The sequence below is a fragment of the Nelumbo lutea genome, chromosome 6 (genome assembly GCF_056320005.1).
Source record: "Nelumbo lutea isolate HS-2025 chromosome 6, American lotus-T2T, whole genome shotgun sequence".
NCBI classification, from domain to species: Eukaryota; Viridiplantae; Streptophyta; class Magnoliopsida; order Proteales; family Nelumbonaceae; genus Nelumbo; species Nelumbo lutea.
Window position 1 is genome coordinate 5,120,258 of NC_142689.1, and position 19,227 is coordinate 5,139,484.

At 37.3% G+C, this 19,227-nt stretch overlaps 1 protein-coding gene across 2 annotated transcripts; it reads left to right on the plus strand.

Moving 5' to 3' along the window:
• Window positions 1–2,879: 2,879 nt before the first annotated feature.
• KEA4 (K+ efflux antiporter 4) lies at window positions 2,880–18,325 on the plus strand. Of its 2 annotated transcripts, XM_088951519.1 has the most exons (21): window positions 3,105–3,635; window positions 4,529–4,572; window positions 6,652–6,710; window positions 6,871–6,949; window positions 7,051–7,112; window positions 7,203–7,278; window positions 7,448–7,522; window positions 7,630–7,692; window positions 7,800–7,871; window positions 7,980–8,063; window positions 9,669–9,737; window positions 12,001–12,078; window positions 12,529–12,617; window positions 14,064–14,160; window positions 14,272–14,325; window positions 15,323–15,418; window positions 16,193–16,381; window positions 16,499–16,576; window positions 16,715–16,759; window positions 17,477–17,569; window positions 17,722–18,325. In XM_088951519.1, the coding sequence occupies exons 1-21, from the start codon at window positions 3,407–3,409 to the stop codon at window positions 17,800–17,802; spliced, it is 1,812 nt and encodes a 603-aa protein (XP_088807645.1). In that variant the 5' UTR covers window positions 3,105–3,406; the 3' UTR covers window positions 17,803–18,325. The 2 variants fall into 2 exon arrangements, with proteins under 2 accessions (XP_088807647.1, XP_088807645.1); XM_088951521.1 differs by lacking the exon at window positions 7,630–7,692 and having other exon boundaries at window positions 2,880–3,635.
• The last annotated feature ends 902 nt before the right edge of the window (window positions 18,326–19,227 follow it).

Here is a 19,227-nt window from a genome sequence, read left to right on the forward strand (position 1 = left end):
GGTTGGTGCCTGTACCAGGCTACACGCAGGCTGCCAGGCTGCGCGTAGGTCGCTGGGTGGGCGCCTTAGAGCTATGATTGCATTGCATCAGCTTCGTGGTGCCGGTCACCCACTTCTACAAGAAGCTACTAGGAGCTCGACCAACGGGGGCAGCACTACTGACTTTAGGTCGCCAGCTCGCACGGGAGCCTTGGAAGGCTCGACCAGCAATGGTGCCCATGTAGTCTGTTGGCCACCAACTTCTGTGGAAGCCATGAAGAGTTCATCTTTGTAGAGGGGACCTCGCGAAGAGGATTGGTGATGTTTTATTTTCTAGGAGAAGAGGACTTGGCTTTTTGTAGGATGAGAACATAGCTTTTGTAGAATGATAACTTAGCTTTTTGTAGCGTATTCCCATAGACGACGCCAATTGATGTACCTGTTTCCGGTCAGGTATCATTTTTTTTGGGCTAAGTACCTCGTCATCCCATCTGCTCCCAGGTGGCCGATGACTCAGAGGCTGAAGCGGAGCTCCCTGGTGTAGTGCAACCCGGCTGTTCCCTGCAGGAGATGATCTATTCATCTTTATAGACGACGGGAACTGGTTGCCTACAAGAACTGAATCAGAGACCTCGGGTGGCTTACCCGGCAGGGACACTCCGATGGCTAAATTGACACTTAATGGTGAGTTGAGAATGAGAGAGCTAGAGAGCAGGGGTTACAATTCTTTTTCCTCTCTTTTGTCCCCCCTTTTTTCCTTGGGGGGTGAGGTCTTTATATACTGGAGTCCTTGTGGGTTTGGTGGAGCAGTTCCTGGATTCCCGCTATGATGGGACCTATTTTCATGTTAGGTGAGGATAAAGCCACCAATCGGTAAGGTGGCCCATTTCCACCTAAATCGGGGAGTGGGTGAGCTAATATAGCCGTTACAAGCCACAATCCCGTAAAATGCGGGGTACGGTGGTGAGCTCCTTGGAATTATCATGCGGTGGTCGGTTTGCCTGTGAAGTGCCGCGCTGTTTGGATGGCGAGCTGCTTGTGGCGAGTTGCCTGTGACGAGCTGCCTGTAAGTGGCGAGCTGACGAGCTGCTTAGTGTAGTTAGCACTTAGTTGGCATGAGGTACCGGGTGTCATAATGTCATTGGAGGGCCAAATCCGCCCTCATCATCTACCACTTTGTCACAAATCGATTTCATCAACCGCACCATCAACATGCCAACTAATTATTAATTTATATGTTTTGGACATTATATACATTTTGATATCTTTATATTAAATCTCCAAAAAGTTTAACATTTGCTTGAAAGGGAGGTGAATAATTAGAAAGGAATTAAAATGTAAAGGACTAAAGGTTAAACATATGACAGATGAATTGTGATATAAAGTATATTTTACTGTTCTGTGTGCCAATTTATTGCCTTCATTTGTGTTGTTGCCTTGTTTTATAAGTTTACTAGTCCACTCAGGTGTCACATAAGGCATTCACTCTCTCTAATGTCCTATGACCAAGATCGGCTTCTATCAGGGCAAATCTGTGCCCACTCCATTTTAACAGCATTTTTCAACCTTGCATTGGGAATATCTTACCATTAAATAAAACATACAAGTACGGTGATATTCTCAATGTAAGACAGTAAAAACTGCTCAAATGGGCTTTGCCCTGACTGAAGCTGAACTCCCTATGACCACATCCCGCCACACTCTCACGTCTCACCTGTTTGGGGGGAGTTTGAGGCACCACCCAATTATTAAGATTTTTACTATAATATTAAGACTTACACTTCTTCCTCCCATCCCATGTTGTTGTAAACTTTAAGAATGTTTTTATAAATGTATTAAATATAGAGAAACGTTTGTGTAGAGGTGGAGAGGGAAAAATAAATAAATGAATTAAAAAATTTGATGGGTGTCTAGATATGACGTGAAGGCAAGGTATTGGCATTATATAATAAAGATAAAAAAGCTTCTTAGACATGTATTTAATTTAACTCAACCTCATTAAACCCATGGTATATTCATCGAATGTCCAAATCGATAATAAGGTACCGTATGACTCCAAACTGGGGTCATACAGTCTGGCAATACATTGTGACAAACAATAATCAATTATAGTAACACAATTATTTGTTATGTTTAGAGTTAACATGGGTTACTACTTACTAATTCAAACCCACCCCTAAGAGGATAAATAATTAACCAAGCTGCACTCATATCTAGTGGTATGGAAACAACTCTCAATTTTCCTTTCTTTCACCAAAAATTTCATTTTGGCCCATAATCTAATTTCACTCTCTCTCTCAGTCTTTCATTTGTTTCAAAATTTCAAACATTTGCAAGCATTGGTTGTACCAATAAGGACGGCAACGATGATGCCAATGACTATGGGTCTGGGTGTTAAGTGATTAGTAGTTAAGGCAAAATTGGCTCACTCTTTGCTCCCATTTGGTGGCGGCCTACAACATGGTAAGGCCCATGGGGGTTCTCTTATGGGCCAAGCAAGCGTCTGGCAGATCAACTTGTCCCTATTATAGGACTTACAAGCAAATTGTTGCTTCGAAGCTTTTTCAGTGCAGGCAACTAGGCGCAAGGCACCCCCCCATAACTGTTAACAGCTCTCAAACAATAAAAAGTAAAAAATGTTGTGGCTTCTGGGACCCCTGGCACAGTATGGACATGACTCATATTTGGGCTTATGGCCCATTTTTTCTGCTCAAGCCTCAAGGCATCATATATTAATCCGTCTGAGGTTAGAAGATCTCAATCCAAGGGTTGTAAAGGACGGCTTCACGGTCAATCAAGTGGGTGGATGAACATTTATAGACCGTCGATTTCGTTCATTAACTGTCTATTTGTGCTTGGAGGTTGCAAGCTATAGAGAGAGAGAGAGAGAGAGAGAGAGAGAGAGAGAGAGAGAGAGAAAATACAGTAGAGAGTCTAGAGACAACAGGTCATCAGGGCACTAGAGAGGCTCGGGCACGAGGACGGTGCCGGGTGTCCGTTTCCTCGCAACGGTTTCCGGAAGCCGTAAAGTGGATGAATGCCAGTAAACAACGTGTGTGTATGCAACTCTTGCATTTCCTCGCCCTAAGATAAAGGCTGGTGGGACCCATTCACACATTTCCATTATCCAATTTTCATAGCTCCAACCATGTCTGTAGGGCGAAGATTTCAAGAGTTGCATGCATTCGTTGCGAATTATAATTCCTCGAACGAGAGAGAGAGAGAGAGGATCGATGACGGTTAGTTAACCTCAACCGTGGTTACTTTCACATATTTCTCTCTCGTTGAGACTCTCTCTCTCTCTCTCTCTCTCTCTCTCTCTCTCTATTTGTGAAACGAGCAGCCGATCCGACACTCTTCTTTCCACGCAGTCACTCTTAACCTGCGTATCCTGCGCACCCGCTGTTCTCGTTCCTGGGACTCTGCAATGAGGAGTTCTTCTGAGTTTCTTTTATTGTTCATCGTATCTGTTCTCGTCTGCTTCGTGTATCTTCCTTCTCTATCGTTCTCTCTCCTCGAGACCAAGTCGGATCTCTCTGTAGAGATCAATGCCACTGAATCCAATGGTTCACGCCCGAGATCGAGAGAGGACAGCTTCGCTGATATTATCGATCGGGCTCTAGAGAAGGAATTCACGGAAAATGAACAGACCGAAGGTGTGTGGATCTGAGCTCTCTGTTCCTTCTTTTATATACTTATTTTTTATTCGTTAAGCGTGGAGGATGAGCTAGGGTTTTGGTTAGAGATTTCCTTTATTCCAAATCAGTGTCGAATTTGGTGTTGTCAACTTGGTACGAATAGCAGATATTTTGAAGTTCGTATTTGCCGATCAGTTGGATGTGGCCTGAGGACAAATGTGAGCGTGATCCAATAATTTTTTTTTTTTCATTTTTCTTTTTAGCTTTGCTCTTCAGTTTTATTTAGTTCATTTTCAGGAAACGTGGTTTCTACTTCCTACCATTTTTGCTTTTTAATGTGCTCGGCTTAGAATTGAATTTCTATTATCGTTAGCATAATAGTGTTTTGCTCCTTGTATCTTTTTATTTATTTATTTATTTTATCTCCTATTACCGTGTTTTAAATTGATGTATATATGAAAATCGTGTGTCCCCTGTGTGAGTTGAAATATTGCTCATCGTTTCCTGAAAGTAGTTCGTTTCTCTTCCTTCTGACCGAATTAATACGGGAGACGGATCAGTAAGCAATAATGAGGATGGAGATTTTCCAGTTTACCATAATAATGTGTTTGACATTTCGTTTGGAGTAACTGTAATGTTTCCGGCTTGAGTCATAATGTTCTGCTGGTAAATAACATAGCTACTACTTGATTTGGATTGACTTTAGTTTAATAGAGGCAGCACATAAATACTGTTAAAGAAAGTATGATATATGGATCTTCACAAATTGAACGCCCCTAGTAATAGTACACCACAGAGATTGAAGCCCTTAATTAAATAATTCTTATTTTTTATTTTCTTTTTTCCTCAATTCTTAAAGAATGTGGTACTCAAGTCTTGAGTTACCCTGGCTTTATGATTTATTTTTGCAGAAGCTGATGCTGGTAGCTTCAACAACAGTGTTGCTGGACAACAGGTTGGTAATTGTGTTCATCATAAATCATTCTTGACTCTTAAAGGATGATATGGGGTTATCTTGATGAATTAATGTGACATTTTGTAATGCTTGCATGAATTGTTGACCATCTTCTGTGTTGCATCCTTGCATGAATTGTAATCAAATTATGTTAGGTAAATGTAGTTCTAGTGACATTTAATTTCAGTTCAAGCAGTCAACAAATAATCACCTGATACCATTCTGTGCAAAAACCGTTTGACATGCTGTACTTCATGCATTCATTTTGTAATGCTTTCGTCTTGTGCAACAACTGGTTGGTTGGAATTCTTTCCCAATCTGAGGTCTTAAGATGCCACACCAAACTGGTCTGTAGTTTGGAGTTTGGACCGGTACCTATGTTGCATACCCAATCAACATTCTCAAGCCAAACAACAAGAGCTTAATGGTCATTTTTTTTGTCAACCACATGTCTACAGATCAATGAACTTAGAAAATAGTCTGAGTGCAATGAGCATAGTTTTCTTATAAACTAGGTCAGATTGAGGTGGGATATGACCAAGTTATTTTCTTATAATTTGTTTCTATAATCTAAGTTGTTTTATGACTTTGAGAATTGAGAGTGAATATTTATTTATCTGTATGTAAAGAACCTCCTAATTGGGTGTAGATTTGGTAGGATTGGATCATGAATCATATTGTAAGTCTTGACAATAATTCCAGTTTTTGAGAAAGTTGTTGAAAAACTAAGCTATATATGAATATATGATATAATAATATCAATTAATCCACATATAATGGTCACATCACCCAAGTTTAATAGGAAATAAAGCAAAAAAGGTTCCTATACAGATTTTGAATGACCTAAATACGTCTTTAGTCTAGTCAATGTTCTAAAACAAAATCCTTTTAAGGATTAATAAAGAAAATGAAATGACAAGGTATGGAATTGGGTCCTAGTCAATTTAATTTGAGTTTCACAAATATGCTAAGTCATAAGATTTATTAATTAGATCATATTATAATATTGGGTTAACATTCTGAAAATAGAATAGAGTGGTGAGATTTGATAGGAATCCTTTTGATTCACAATTGAATCATGAATCATATCATAAATAATCAGATATTGACCACTTAATGGTAAAAAAGGAAATTCAAGAAGAAAAAAGATGAGGGAAAGATGCGAAAACAAGAATTAATTGCATTGGTGAGTGCATCTCTTTTTACTATTTAACACCCCCTAATACCCGACATTCTGTCTTTTGTTAATTCAGTGGAGGCCATTGATAGAATATAGATATAGTGTCAAAAAGGAAAAAAAATGTGTGGTGTGATCTTCTCACATGCCACTTATGTTGAATTGTTATAATGTGGAGTGGTGTTGGTAGTGGAGGGGCTAGAAAGATTAATAATAATAATAATAATAAGAAAATCATGACATTCTTTTCAACCACAAAAATCCACTCTGAAGACGCATTTATAACATTACACTGTGGCAATAGAACCCGGTGACCTTCATGACATCTAACCTACCATCACAAGGGTGTCTGCTAGTGTTGTACTTTATTTTATTTTTTTTAATCAATACTAGGATGTATACACATGCATTTACATGTTTAAATAATCACACCATGCCTGCCACTGGGATGGCTTCATATTTTTAATTGTTGCTGATGCCATCCCTTTTGGTTGGGTGGAATCTGGTCTTGGTTCTATTGTAGATTGTAGTTCCTAGTAAATATGTTTGTTGGAGTTTTGCAACTCTGGCTCTGGTTCTGGTTGAATGCCCTATATTCATTCTCAGATTAAATCAAGTTAGTTGTTTACTTCTTGGTCTTTCCTTTTCTTTTAATTGGTCAAGGCAAATTTGTTCAGAAACTATGTATGCATTGTATATGCTTGTTTATCTGAAATTGAAGTTTTTTGCATAAACTTGAAAGTTGCAATTCATATGCTTATCAAGAAAGTTCATCATACTGTGGTAGAGGTTAATGCTATGTTAAATCTTGGTCTTATTTTACTTTTCTTACTTGGTTCTTTAGGATAATGGAACTTGGCATACTTTTTTGCTGAATATTTCTATGTGTTTTTGTTTCCCAGGCGGTTCTGGAAACTGTAGCTAGAGTTAAGCCCAAGAAAAATGACACCAAGGAGGAGAAGTATATACTTCTATCATGTGAATAAATAAATGATTTTCATAATTTGTGGTCCATTAGGAAGTTTTCTTTATCAGTACAAGGAGAATGTACACTCCATTAAACTTCTACCTTGCTATCTTAATTTCAACTTCTGCTCACCTTTTTGAATATCTTGTTTTAGGTCATTTCAACTTCATGATGTGTTCAATTTAGATAATGAGAATCGAGCTGAAGATACACCAACATTAATAGATCGACGGGTACATTTTGTATAAATAGAAAAATTTTCCAGGTTGGAACTTCTGTAGTCTGGGCGACATTGTTGGTCAACATATCCTGATATAATAATTGGAACTTTCAGGACAACGTCTTCATTATATCAAATCCAAAATCAAAATATCCTATTCTACAATTGGACTTAAGGTGGGCTAACTTGTTTCTTTCCTGCCATGAAATCATGACTAAAGTTAGCCTGTACACTTTACCAAACTTTTAGATTTACCTTATTTGCAGGTTAATATCAGATTTGGTAGTTGTCATTGTATCTGCTACTTGTGGTGGAATTGCCTTTGCATGTGCTGGACAACCGGTCTGAAAACTATCTTTGCTCTAAGCTTTGTTTATAATTAACTGCAATTCTTGGTAAATTGTATGTTGTTGCACTTATGGCTTTGACACAAATTCTCTGGAATTTACTTCCAAAATCTCTATAATATCCTCTAAAAGTGTGCATTTTATCCACTTTGAATTTCTTGCAGGTTATTACTGGATATTTACTGGCTGGATCTGTTATTGGACCTGGAGGCTTCAGCTTCGTTAGTGAATTGGTGCAAGTATGTTGTTGTTATTTTTTTTTTTCAGTTATATCCCCTTTAATGTTGACTAGCGCTTTTAACTGATGGTGATACTAATGCTTTATATCACTATATGTTGATTTAAGATAAGACAAATTTTGCTGCAATCTGTAATTTTGAATAAGGGAGAATCTCCATCCTATGTCATGGTACACTTCAGATTTGGGTTTCATGTCTCAGGCAGATGCGTGGTTTATTTGTCTTCAGTTTATTTTCATATCACTATTCATTTTCTGACCAATATTTCCATGTGTAGGTTGAGACAGTAGCACAGTTCGGTGTAATTTTCCTGCTTTTTGCTTTGGGCTTGGAATTCTCAGTAACAAAGGTTGGCTCACATAAACCTTAATGCATGCTCTTTTCTACTCTGGTTCTGATTCAGATCTCTTCTTTCATCCCTTCCTTACCATTGTTGTCTTTCCCTAACAATTTGCAGCTCCGTGTTGTTCGAGCAGTTGCTGTTCTAGGTGGTCTGCTCCAGATTTTCCTATTTATGTGCTTGTGTGGCATAACTGCCTCAGTATGTCTAATTGTCTCTTGACTATTTTAAGGAACAATATTTAGTAATTTTGGACCATATTTCCTGCCATGGGTGTAGCTTTACAAAAGCCAAGATACCAGTAACCTGCAAGTGCTTTTCTAGGCATCAGCCCAACTAAAAATATGGCATATTGTCTTTTTCTGTAAACTTGCAGAACATTTTCACAATTTTAAACAAGAACTTTTTTTTTTTTTAATTGGTGAAACCAGAATTGATTTTGCCAGTTGACAAATGACAATCTGACAATTTAGTTCCTTGTGAGATTGCTCTAGCGTTCATTGAAATTGAAATCATGCTGTAAATTGTATAGATGGTTGAGTAAAATCAAGTTATGAATATATGTTTATTCTAAAGATTAAATAAATAACAAAATTATTTTTATTGCATTTTCTATTCACCTCCAGTGTATAAGTAATTATACAATAAATGTAAGATTATAAACACAAGTTTGACTATAATGAAACATAAACCGAAAAGGGTTCTTACATAACTCAAATATGCTAGTGTGTGGCCATTTATTGGGATGTTTGGTTGGAGGAATTGAGTTGCCAATTCAGATATTTTTTTTTTTGAGAAGTAAATGTGGTTTTTTGTGTACTAGTGTATTCTTGAGGATACACAAGGGGGTAGCCCATCCCCATTCCCTTAACTCCCCCAAACCCTGATGGCAATGGGATAGCGAATTCCGATTTTTAAATTTGCCACAGCAGATGATTCCCCAAATCAGTGTGAAAAACCCATTTGGTAAGACTGATTCCTTAAAATCATTTAAGAAATTGGTTAGACCTGATTTTCATGATTTTGCGTGATGCTCTAATATTTGGGAAATAGCTTTGTGAATTGGGGGTGATTTTTTCCATGACACTGACATGTCTGTGCCAATAATGTGCAAAAACAATAATTTTGACCTAAACATGTCTTATTTTTGTAAGGGTTTTAACAAAAAGGCCAATTGGCAAAAGCTTAAAAGGCAAAAGAGTGACTGACCCAATGCTGGTCTCATCGACCTTGGATAAGTTTGGCTGTTTGGAAAAAACAGCCTGGGCTGTCTTGAAGCTTCATGTGCATGACATGTTAGCATGGGTGTCTGGTAAAAGAGTAACTGCAATCAATTTTTAATTAAAAACACAAATAAAAGCGTAATTTCAATCAATTTTGTTTTAATTGAAACCCTTGGGATTCATGATTTGAATTATGAATTTGTATTTCCCCATGATTTGCGGTCCCATCTTATTTGGCTACAGTTTGTCCGTGCTGCATATAACCTGTTTTCATATTTCTATTGTTTGTTTCCCGAGAATGAAAACTTCATTTGAGAATTGCATTATTCAACTATTTCCTTGTCCTGTTGTTCCACAGGGCATGCCCCAAATTTGGTTCAGTAGTCTAAAGGCTGTGATCCTGTATCTTTATCTCAGTCCTTATTTCATAAAATATTAAAATTTCCTCCTGCTTAATATATGAACATGATGCTGAACTTTGGCTTGCAGAAGAGTTTTTAGAAATTATAAACATCTATATTGCACTATCTTTTCCTTCTCTCTTTCCTACAGTTCTGATATATGCAACTGCATGTTTCTACAGTTATGTGGCGGTAAAGCTTCAGAGGGGATCTTTGTGGGTGCATTCTTGTCAATGTCTTCAACAGCAGTGGTATCTCTCTGATACTTGTTTTGTTTTACAGTGGAAAATTTGTGTACTATAATTGAATGGATTTACTTGTATATTGTGTTGCCTGTGGTTAGTTACCTATTATCTTTCTTATGTATATTTTAAAGTCTTGCAGGCACTAGGCAGATATGTCTCCTAGTGCAAAATCAAATGGTGTTCTTTCTTTAACATACTGCTATTCTTGATTAGATCTACCTTTTCTTTCTTTATCTGATCTATGGTGGTGTGCATTCTTAACTTCTTATGTGTTGTATTATCAATTTAAAAAGAAACTAAACAGAGGAGAACCAGAATATATCTGGTTCAGGGGTAACCAGTATGATGTTCTTCTTTCCACTTCTTCTTGGACTCAAAAGTGTTACAGTTGCATTGCCCTCATATTTTAGGGCAGTAAGATTTTGAAGCAGTCTTGGACACCTCTAATGGGTTTTAAAAGAAATGTTTTAAAAAAGTAAAAGCTCTATTATCTAAAATTAAAATACATAAACATAACATGTAAAGCATATTCTAATGAGAATTTAAAAATAAAATCAAACATATAAAACATTTTCAAGCATGTAAAACCCACAATCTCTTTTTTTCCTCAACTGCATTACTTCAAGTAGCTAATGTGATGTAAAACATATTACATTCCCGATTCTACGAGCCACATTTGTGCCACACCCCTGGCCTAGCTGCTAGGTTCAAAAAAAGCAAAAAAGCGTCAAAATTTTCAAAAGGTGCATGCCTGGGCTGAGGCGCAAGGCGCATCAGACGCACCAGGTATGCACCTTTTGAAAGGGCTGCGCCAATGACCTAGGCGAGGTGTGTACCTTAAAATGCGCCTCGCCTGTGCGCCTAAGGCGCGCCTTTAAATCACTGGTGATGCTTGGACTACATTAAAATCACAGGTGTATGACTCTTTCAAGATTAAAGATTAATGATCACCTACAACACCAGTAAAAAGATGTTGACAGTTGCAAGTTGAAGAGTTAAATGCTGGTTAAAGCAAAATGAAAAGCCTCCCTGGCTCCATAGAAATGAAATTAAGAAGTTTAAATGCTTTTCCAAGGACATGCAGTTAATACAGTGGACTCCAAGAGCGGCAAATGGCTTTGCAGATCAGCTAGCAAAACAAGGGGTTAACAGGGAACATTGTTTCTGGGCTCAGTTGTAAGTCTGGATAATTAAAAGTTGATAGTTGGCAAACTCTAAATTCTAGTGGGGTAGCCGAGGCTACTCATTTCTGTAATCTTTCTAAATTTATAATAAAATCTCTCTTACTGATAAAAAAAAAGTTGAAGAGTTAGGGGCAGGGCAAAAAGAGCATGGATTGAAACAGCCTTGGAAGTGGACTCAATTGTACTTGTGGGATGTTAGCAATAACAACAATGGTTCTTGAAGATATGGGCTTACAGTAAGAGAAACTCTAAAGTTGGTTTGGGAATTGCAGGCAACATCCAAAGGTCAGGTAACAGCTTAGCAGATGCATTAACTATGCAAGGGGTCAGCGGGTTTCTACTGGGGGGGGGTTCATCCCCCATGAAAGTTATATGTAAGTTGAATGTATGAAATTGGGGTTAGGTTGCGGGGTGTACCCTATCTTCCAAGTAACTAGATGGCTGTTTGTATCTCAATAAAAATGGGAGGTTCCTTAAAATATATTTTGGCACTTCTGGAGGGTTGTTCTTAGAGCCTAGAGGTGTGGAGGTTTTACTATTTGATATACGGAGGGTTGTTCTAAGAGTCTAGAGGTATGAAGGTTTTACTAACTGATCTATTAGCCACAGGCAGGTTGGGAGACCAGAGATCGTGTGGGGGGCACCAACCTCAGGGGTGCAGCAGCTTTTGTTAATCCCCTATCGTGTTCTCTTTTTATTTGGGTTGGGATCCATATGGGACCTCCCTCCTGTAAAGAAAGGAAGAATAGGGGATGGATCGCCCAGTCAACCCACTTAATTTTTTGGTTTATTGGCTGACTCAAGCAAGGGGTCCTACACTACATGACCACATAAACATGCATGAAAGAAGAGGTGATTAGTTAACTTTTTAGATGTATCTTTCTCTTTGATGCCTAGACAGGCTCAGAATGGGTGCTGAGGTTCCATGCCTTGTGAATTTTCTCTTAATCACATTATGTAGTCTATTCTTTTCCTGTTCTCTTTGTAGTGTTTTTATCTTGTTGTTGGAATCCCTTTTACCAATATAAAAAAAGGAAAGAAAATAAAAAGATATTGATACGTGTTTCAACTTGTCTGCACCCTAGGTTTTGAAGTTTTTGATGGAAAGAAATAGTATAAATGCTCTACATGGCCAGGTCACAATTGGGACCCTTATTCTCCAGGTATGGAACATCTTCTCATATTCCATTTATGAATGCCATTTTAATTAACTTTTAATACATATCATGAACTGACTACTTACTGGGAATTCAACCACTGAACAAAAGTATTTTTTTATTGCCACATTAGTCAATTTGAACATTTGTGTATTTTTTGAGAAAAAGTATTGTATTACTTTTTTAGCTGTTACCATCTAAAGTGAGAAACTATACAAAAAATGTAGGTAGGCTCAAAACTTTCTAGCAAGTATCACAAAAAGAAAGTAGTAGACTCAAAAAAAAATTTGGTGGGAGATGTGCTTAAATAAATCTGTCACAGCCACCCATTAATGTACAGACCCAATTGTTCTCCTAGTGATTTCTTCCACAGAACTGCTTTTTTCTTTAAATATTCTCTGATTTCTTTATATAAGCAGACTCGTGGTTGAACTCTAAGTTTTCTTCATGTACCAGGATTGTGCTGTGGGTTTACTGTTTGCACTGCTTCCCGTTCTAGGTGGTACTTCTGGTGTTCTTCAAGGAGTAATATCCATGACTAAGTCGTAAGTAAAGAGCCTGCAAATTCCCTTCCCCTTTTTAGTGGTTCCTTTTCCTTTTACTTTTGATGAAATTATTAACTAGTATTGCAGATGGATAGAAATTCATTTCTATGTATGAAGTGATTTGGATGGAAATAAAATGTATTGAAAGGAAAAACAAGAAAATGGGGGAATGGCCTTTACGTGATTCTTAATTTTTTCAAATAAAAATTGGTAACAGATCAAGCAGGCTTAGTACTTCAAAAGTTAAGAGAAAGAATGTATAATACAATGGGAGAGAAAAAGTAGAAAAGCAAAGGACATCATCCCTAGTCTGTTTCACACAGTTTCCATACTTACCTTCAGAGAATCATTTCCTTCTGATCAGCTATATCAGCCTAATGCAACTCATTTTCTCTTATCCTTCTTCCTGCACTGCCCTCTGGTTATCAGTATTTGGATGCACTTTTTTCAGCTATTTTGTAGAGTTTGAGTGATTCCCAGGAGTTTAGCAAAGCTAGTCTCAGTTTGGTCTACCTTGAAGCTAAGCAGGAAGGGTAACATCCTCTGGAAATTGTATCCTTTTTGTTAGTCTATTTGGGTGGAGAGGTAATGGCAGAATATTTGATAGGGAAATAAATCCAAGAGACAAAATCATAGCCAATGCTGAGAGACTCCTTATTCAATGGCCTTCTATTCTAAAAGGAATTGAGAGGCACATCCTACATTCAAGCTACAGACAATTGGGTGCAAATTGTATCCAACCTAAGCTATGCCAGTTGACTGTCTTATCCCTTTGTATTTATCTCTCTATAGAATATAGCTCCTTGTACAGTTTTGAGGAAACCTCTTCCTCCTTTATTTTATATAAATTCAAATACCATTTACCATTTATAAAAAAGGGGGTCGTTACCTGATGTTCTTTGGGGAAAGAGGCAGGATGTCCTCAATAGCTTTCCATGGGTACATCAATGTTACATTTGAAGCAAATCCCCAATTCCAACTCCCCAACATATGTACTGATATTTCTTTTTTTTTTTGATGACTTGTATCCATAAGCTATGCTAGTTGACTGTCTTATCCCTTTTTATTTATCTCTCTATAGAATATAGTTCCTTGTACAGTTTTGAGGAAACCTCTTCCTCCTTAATTTTACATAAATTCCAATACCATTTACCATTTATAAAAAAGGGGGTCATTACCTGATGTTCTTTAGGGAAAGAGGCAGGATTTCCTCAATAGCTTTCCATGGGTACATCAATGTTACATTTGAAGCAAATCCCCAATTCCAACTCCCCAACATATGTACTGATATTTCTTCTTTTTTTTTTTTTATGAATTGAATTAATAATTTGAATATATTATCTTTGTTCCAAGGTGATTATGAACTTCACTCTTGAGATATTCTTAATTGTGTTATTTTGTGTTGAACAATGGCTATTAGTTGATACCGAACTTTCCCTCTATCAGGTTGGTTCTGTTGATTTCATTTTTGGCCATTTTGTCAATATTGTCTCGTGCGTGTGTACCTTGGTTCCTTAAGCTGATGATAAGTCTATCATCGCAGGTGTGGCTTCTATTAAATGACAGAGCTACTAGAAAATGATTTCAGTCTTATATTCTATTATGCTGAAGTGCTTACATCTTATCATGATTTTGACTGGTCTTATCCGTGCAGACAAATGAACTTTATCAGCTGGCTTCAGTTGCGTTTTGTTTACTTGTTGCTTGGGTTTGTCTCTCTTCTCAGGACTTGGACTTGTTTGCATTTCTTGTGTTAGCTTTGATGTGTTTGTTTTATCTTCACTTTGTGATCATATTTTCTTTTTATTTGATTGGTAATAGATAACTGTAACTTTATTAATGAAAGGAAATTGTAGAAAACTACAATGAACCAATCAAAATAACCTATGATAAGTAGTGGTGGAAAAATACAAAGAACCACTTTGTAATCATAATTGTTGCAATAACCTCCGTGGCTCCATAGCAGTTAAGACCTTAGAAAGTAGAAATTATTTGTACCCTCCACAGTCTTAAATCTTTAAAGATAACCTTAAGTCTTCATTTGGTAATTGTGCAGACAGTCTGTTACTATAAAATACATATGGTGCTTATTAGTGCATGGCCTTGGTTGCTCAGCCAGCCACAGTCTTAGGCCAGTTGGAGTTCTTAAACTCTCTCAAGAGCTTCCTCCTTTGCCAGTTTGCTGTTGTCCCATATGATCCATTTCCATTGATTAGAGAAGTGATAAATCCATTTGAAGGCTAAGATGAGATACGGGTATTTATGTCCCTTGGGATCACCCAATGCTTTCCAAGTAACTGTAAAAGTGTGTCCAACTGCTACAAGTAAACTGCAGTGAGCCAACATTTGTGATACAGATACCTCCTCTTGACTACAAAGACAGCAAGGATGGAAATTCTTTGTTCTTTTCTTTTCCTTTGGAGCTTTTGAACTCACTGTGTTAGTTTTCTTCCTCCAAAATTGGTGTAGCTTTTTTACTTTCATTCTATTAATAGAAATGATAGATATGCTATTAAAGGGTGATCACATTGTAGTAATTAGGGCACATTGTTAGCCTCTTGTCCTTCCTAACATGGTTCTCACATTGGTCTTTGTCCCCTTTCTTTCTCTATGGTACCTGTACAACTTTGTTACTAGAATGCTTATATTTCATCTTCATGTTTTCTAACTCTCTTTTTTGTTCTTTTTTAATTTTACCATTTCAGTGTAGTGATAAGCTTGGTCTAAGCCTTGAATTAGGTTCCTTCGCTGCGGGTGTGATGATATCAACCACTGATCTTGCACAACATACACTTGAACAGGCAAGTCTGTTTTTTATTTTGTTCTCTCATTAGAGGTGCTTGAATTTAGTTATTGATTTTCTGCCTGTAATTTTCAGCATTTTGAGTGGGGGCTTCTTTATTCTTTAGATGATTTTATTTGTTTATTTTCTTATTTCATGAATGATAAGAAGTTTATGCGACACTATACTATTTTCTTCTTACAAACTAAGGAAGCGATTTGTGTTATATGCCTCAAACAAATGGAGCAAAATCTTCTGATAGGGATGACTAAAATGTAATTCACATCCAGGCAGTAGCTTGTAGATTTCTTAGCACGACTGCAGGTTTCAAGAGAATTTCTTTTATGGGGATCACCTAGGCAGGGGGGGACCTTGTAAAAGTATAACTAGGAAACTGGTATTGGTCTGCAATACACTGTTCCTGTACATTGCATTTCAAATTTCTGAATAACAGGAATCATTGAACTTTTCTTTATAATTACAAGTAAGTTGTGAACAATTGAAACATAATTTATGTAGAGGCAAGACATTTTCTTGACATTTTAATTATCAGGCTTTGGCATCTGTTCCAGGATTGTACTTATTTTCTTTACCTATTTTAGTCAGTTAAGTGGTTTCCTGGGATGGGCTAACCATTTCTCTGATGTTGTGGGTAAATTTATATGAATTTAATGGAGTTGAATAAATTCTTAAGCATCATGCCAGATATATAGTTGTATATCAACACTTAGTGGCTTTAGCAGTTAAAGTGACTTGATGCATGGGCTAATTCTTGGTTTGTTCTGTTTTGCAGGTCGAACCCATTCGCAACTTCTTTGCTGCTCTTTTTCTTGCCAGCATTGGAATGCTTATCCATGTCCATTTCCTTTGGAACCATGTCGATATTTTACTTGCAGCTGTTATTTTGGTGATCATTATAAAAACATTTGTGATAGCCACAGTCGTTAAGGGATTTGGCTACAACAACAAGACTTCAATTCTTGTAAGATTTTATTTGGCTTACATGGATATTTTGTGCCTTCTGAAATCAGATATTTTGTACCGTTGAACCATGTATATTGCATTTGATGATGAAACTTGGGTTCTTCTTTATTTGTAGGTTGGGATGTCTTTGGCACAAATTGGGGAATTTGCTTTTGTTCTCCTCAGTCGTGCATCAAATCTTCATTTGGTTGAGGTTGGTATTTTCCCATTTTTTCATTACTTTTCAGAGTGGTCTTATATCAGATTAATATCCCTTTGCTCGAGTTTAACAAGTGCACAATAAGAGTATTAAGCCTCCTCTTGCCAACTCCAAGTTTATTCATCTTTACAGGGAAAACTGTACCTGCTGCTTCTTGGCACAACAGCTCTTAGTCTGGTATGTGGTGTGGCTTTGGAATCATGTTGCAACTAATATTTGCATTTCAGTTCTTGGGAATCGAAGCACATGGGGATATACATTTTACATATAACCTAAACTAATCCAATTTAGAGACAAATATTTGGATGACAAAGAAGGCACAGTAGTATGGCAAGGATCATCCAATCGGTTTTCTACATGATCTCTGCCATGAGCCAATTGAATAGCATGCCAGGATCATTGATTTTTCATGTTGGCTTGATCTGTTTAATTGATTAGGAAATTACTGCAAAAGGTTCACAAGTTCTTTGTTCTGCATCATTGGTGGAACCATCACCTCAGAAGTCTCTTTGAGGGAGACTTAACCTCCTGAAAAAGAGAGAGAAGGTAACAATCATTCATATTAATATGATACCACTGAAACAGTTGCCAAGCAATTCTGGAATTAGAAAGGTAGCGGCAGTAAAACATATCACATCCACTATGGGGTAGGAATATGGTCATGGGATCACACATGCAGATTTCAATAAATCATATTTTTGCTAATGAGGGTTGCTCTGCCAGATTAGAGTCACTAGACAATTTGGTGTAATATGGGTTGAACGGACTTAGAATCCATGAAGCAATATATTTGCTTGGGCATAGTTTTTGTCTTTGCAAGAGCAATTTCTTCCTATAGTTAGTTTATTCTGACTTTAAGAGTTTGTGTGGATCACTTAGACTTCAGTAATGCAGGTGACCACTCCATTGCTTTTCAAGTTGATACCTGCCGTTGTACATCTTGGAGTGCTATTGCGGTGGTTCTCCCCCGATAGTGGTCAAAGTGAGGTAATTTTTCTGCCATGACATCTGTCACCTCTCATGGTTTGGTTGCAGTTTGGTGGTCTTATCCTTGTCATAGTATGTGATTTAAGATATGTATATTTTTTTTTGATGAATAATGTGGTTTAAGATATTTTGAATATGATTTGGACTTCCAGATTGGGTTTAAAGCAGATGGACATCGTTCAGACAGTAGTAAACGTATTACTCTGATGGTCCAAGGCTCTCGAAATTCATGATTTTAGAAAGAAAAGCAGAAATGAAATTTCATGCCTTACCTGGTTGGTCTTAATGCTCTGGAGGACAGAGTGCAAAAGAAGGTAGAGTGACTGAGTGAGTCACAAAGTACTGTCATATAAAAAGCTCTTCTTGATGTTCTCTATCACGTATCTGACCAAGTGAATCAAACCGAATCGGAGAAGTGGGAATACTAACAGGAAGTCCCAATGTCAAGTAACTCGGAGAGCGTCCAAACCTGGGACCTTGGTTCATTCGAGTCGTCGTCACACAGCCATTCCATGTGATCAATTTTGTGTAAAATATTTTCCACTGGTGTAATGTAATTCAATTGATTTTGTATTTCTTTTCCTAATTTGATGGGCTTGTTCAATATTGAAAAATGCCATCATCGTTGAAAATGTGGAATGTAACAGTTGATGTTTTGGTTCCTTTGATAATAGGAAGTGCCGAAGTGGGTACTACCAATTGGTAAGGGAACTGAAATGTTGAAAATGCCATCATCGTTGAAAATGTTGAATTCAAGTTCTTGTTTTGGTTTCTTTGGTACGTTGATGGGACACGGCGACAACTTCCAATTTCAACTCAAGACCTAATACAATGTTTTGGTGAGGGAACCGAGAATTTGTCAATATAGCTAGGTAGTGCTCAAGAGTTGACAGTTGACAGATATCAGCTCGTTGCCAGTAGCTCTTCAAAAAGGAAATGGGCTACAAAGATATGGTATAATAAATATATTCTTTCCATCAAGGTTCAAAATGTAACCACATATTGGTGCTTTTCGAGTGATATGTATCGTTTTGTGAATCCACCGAAACGCCAAATATTAGGGCTTACTGGTTACAAGGGAATGCCATTTTCAATTCCTAGAGATGGCCTGGTTCAAATCTCAAAACCTGAAACAATTTGTAACCATCAGTATTGTTTCTTTGAATTGATCGATATGCCGTGTATTTAATTATTTATGTATCCTGCGTCTTCATATTTTGAACCATGCTTTCTATTACCTGCAGCTTATGAGCTGACTTATGAAGCCTTGCCTTGTTGAAAATGGAACCCAAGGGGTTACTTGGTATGTGGTTCATTTGAAAATATTGTGCCTTGGTTCATTTCGATTCATGTCACAATGAAAAAAAAAAGCAATTGTTTAAGATGTAGTTCAGTTTGGATTAAATTGGGTCATCTTACAATTTATCCTCTACGTGGACCAATTTGCACCATAGTAGATGCAGTTATTTTTCTAAGGTCTTACTATAAATACCAATATATCTTATAAAAAAATATTTGTTTGACAAAAACATTGTTACTATCCACAGAACAATATAAAATGCATTCAGAGGGTGTGGTATGATTGCTACAATGTGGATTCAAACACTCCACATTTCATTGAGCCACAGTACCAAACAATCCCTTTGAAGGCCCTGGAA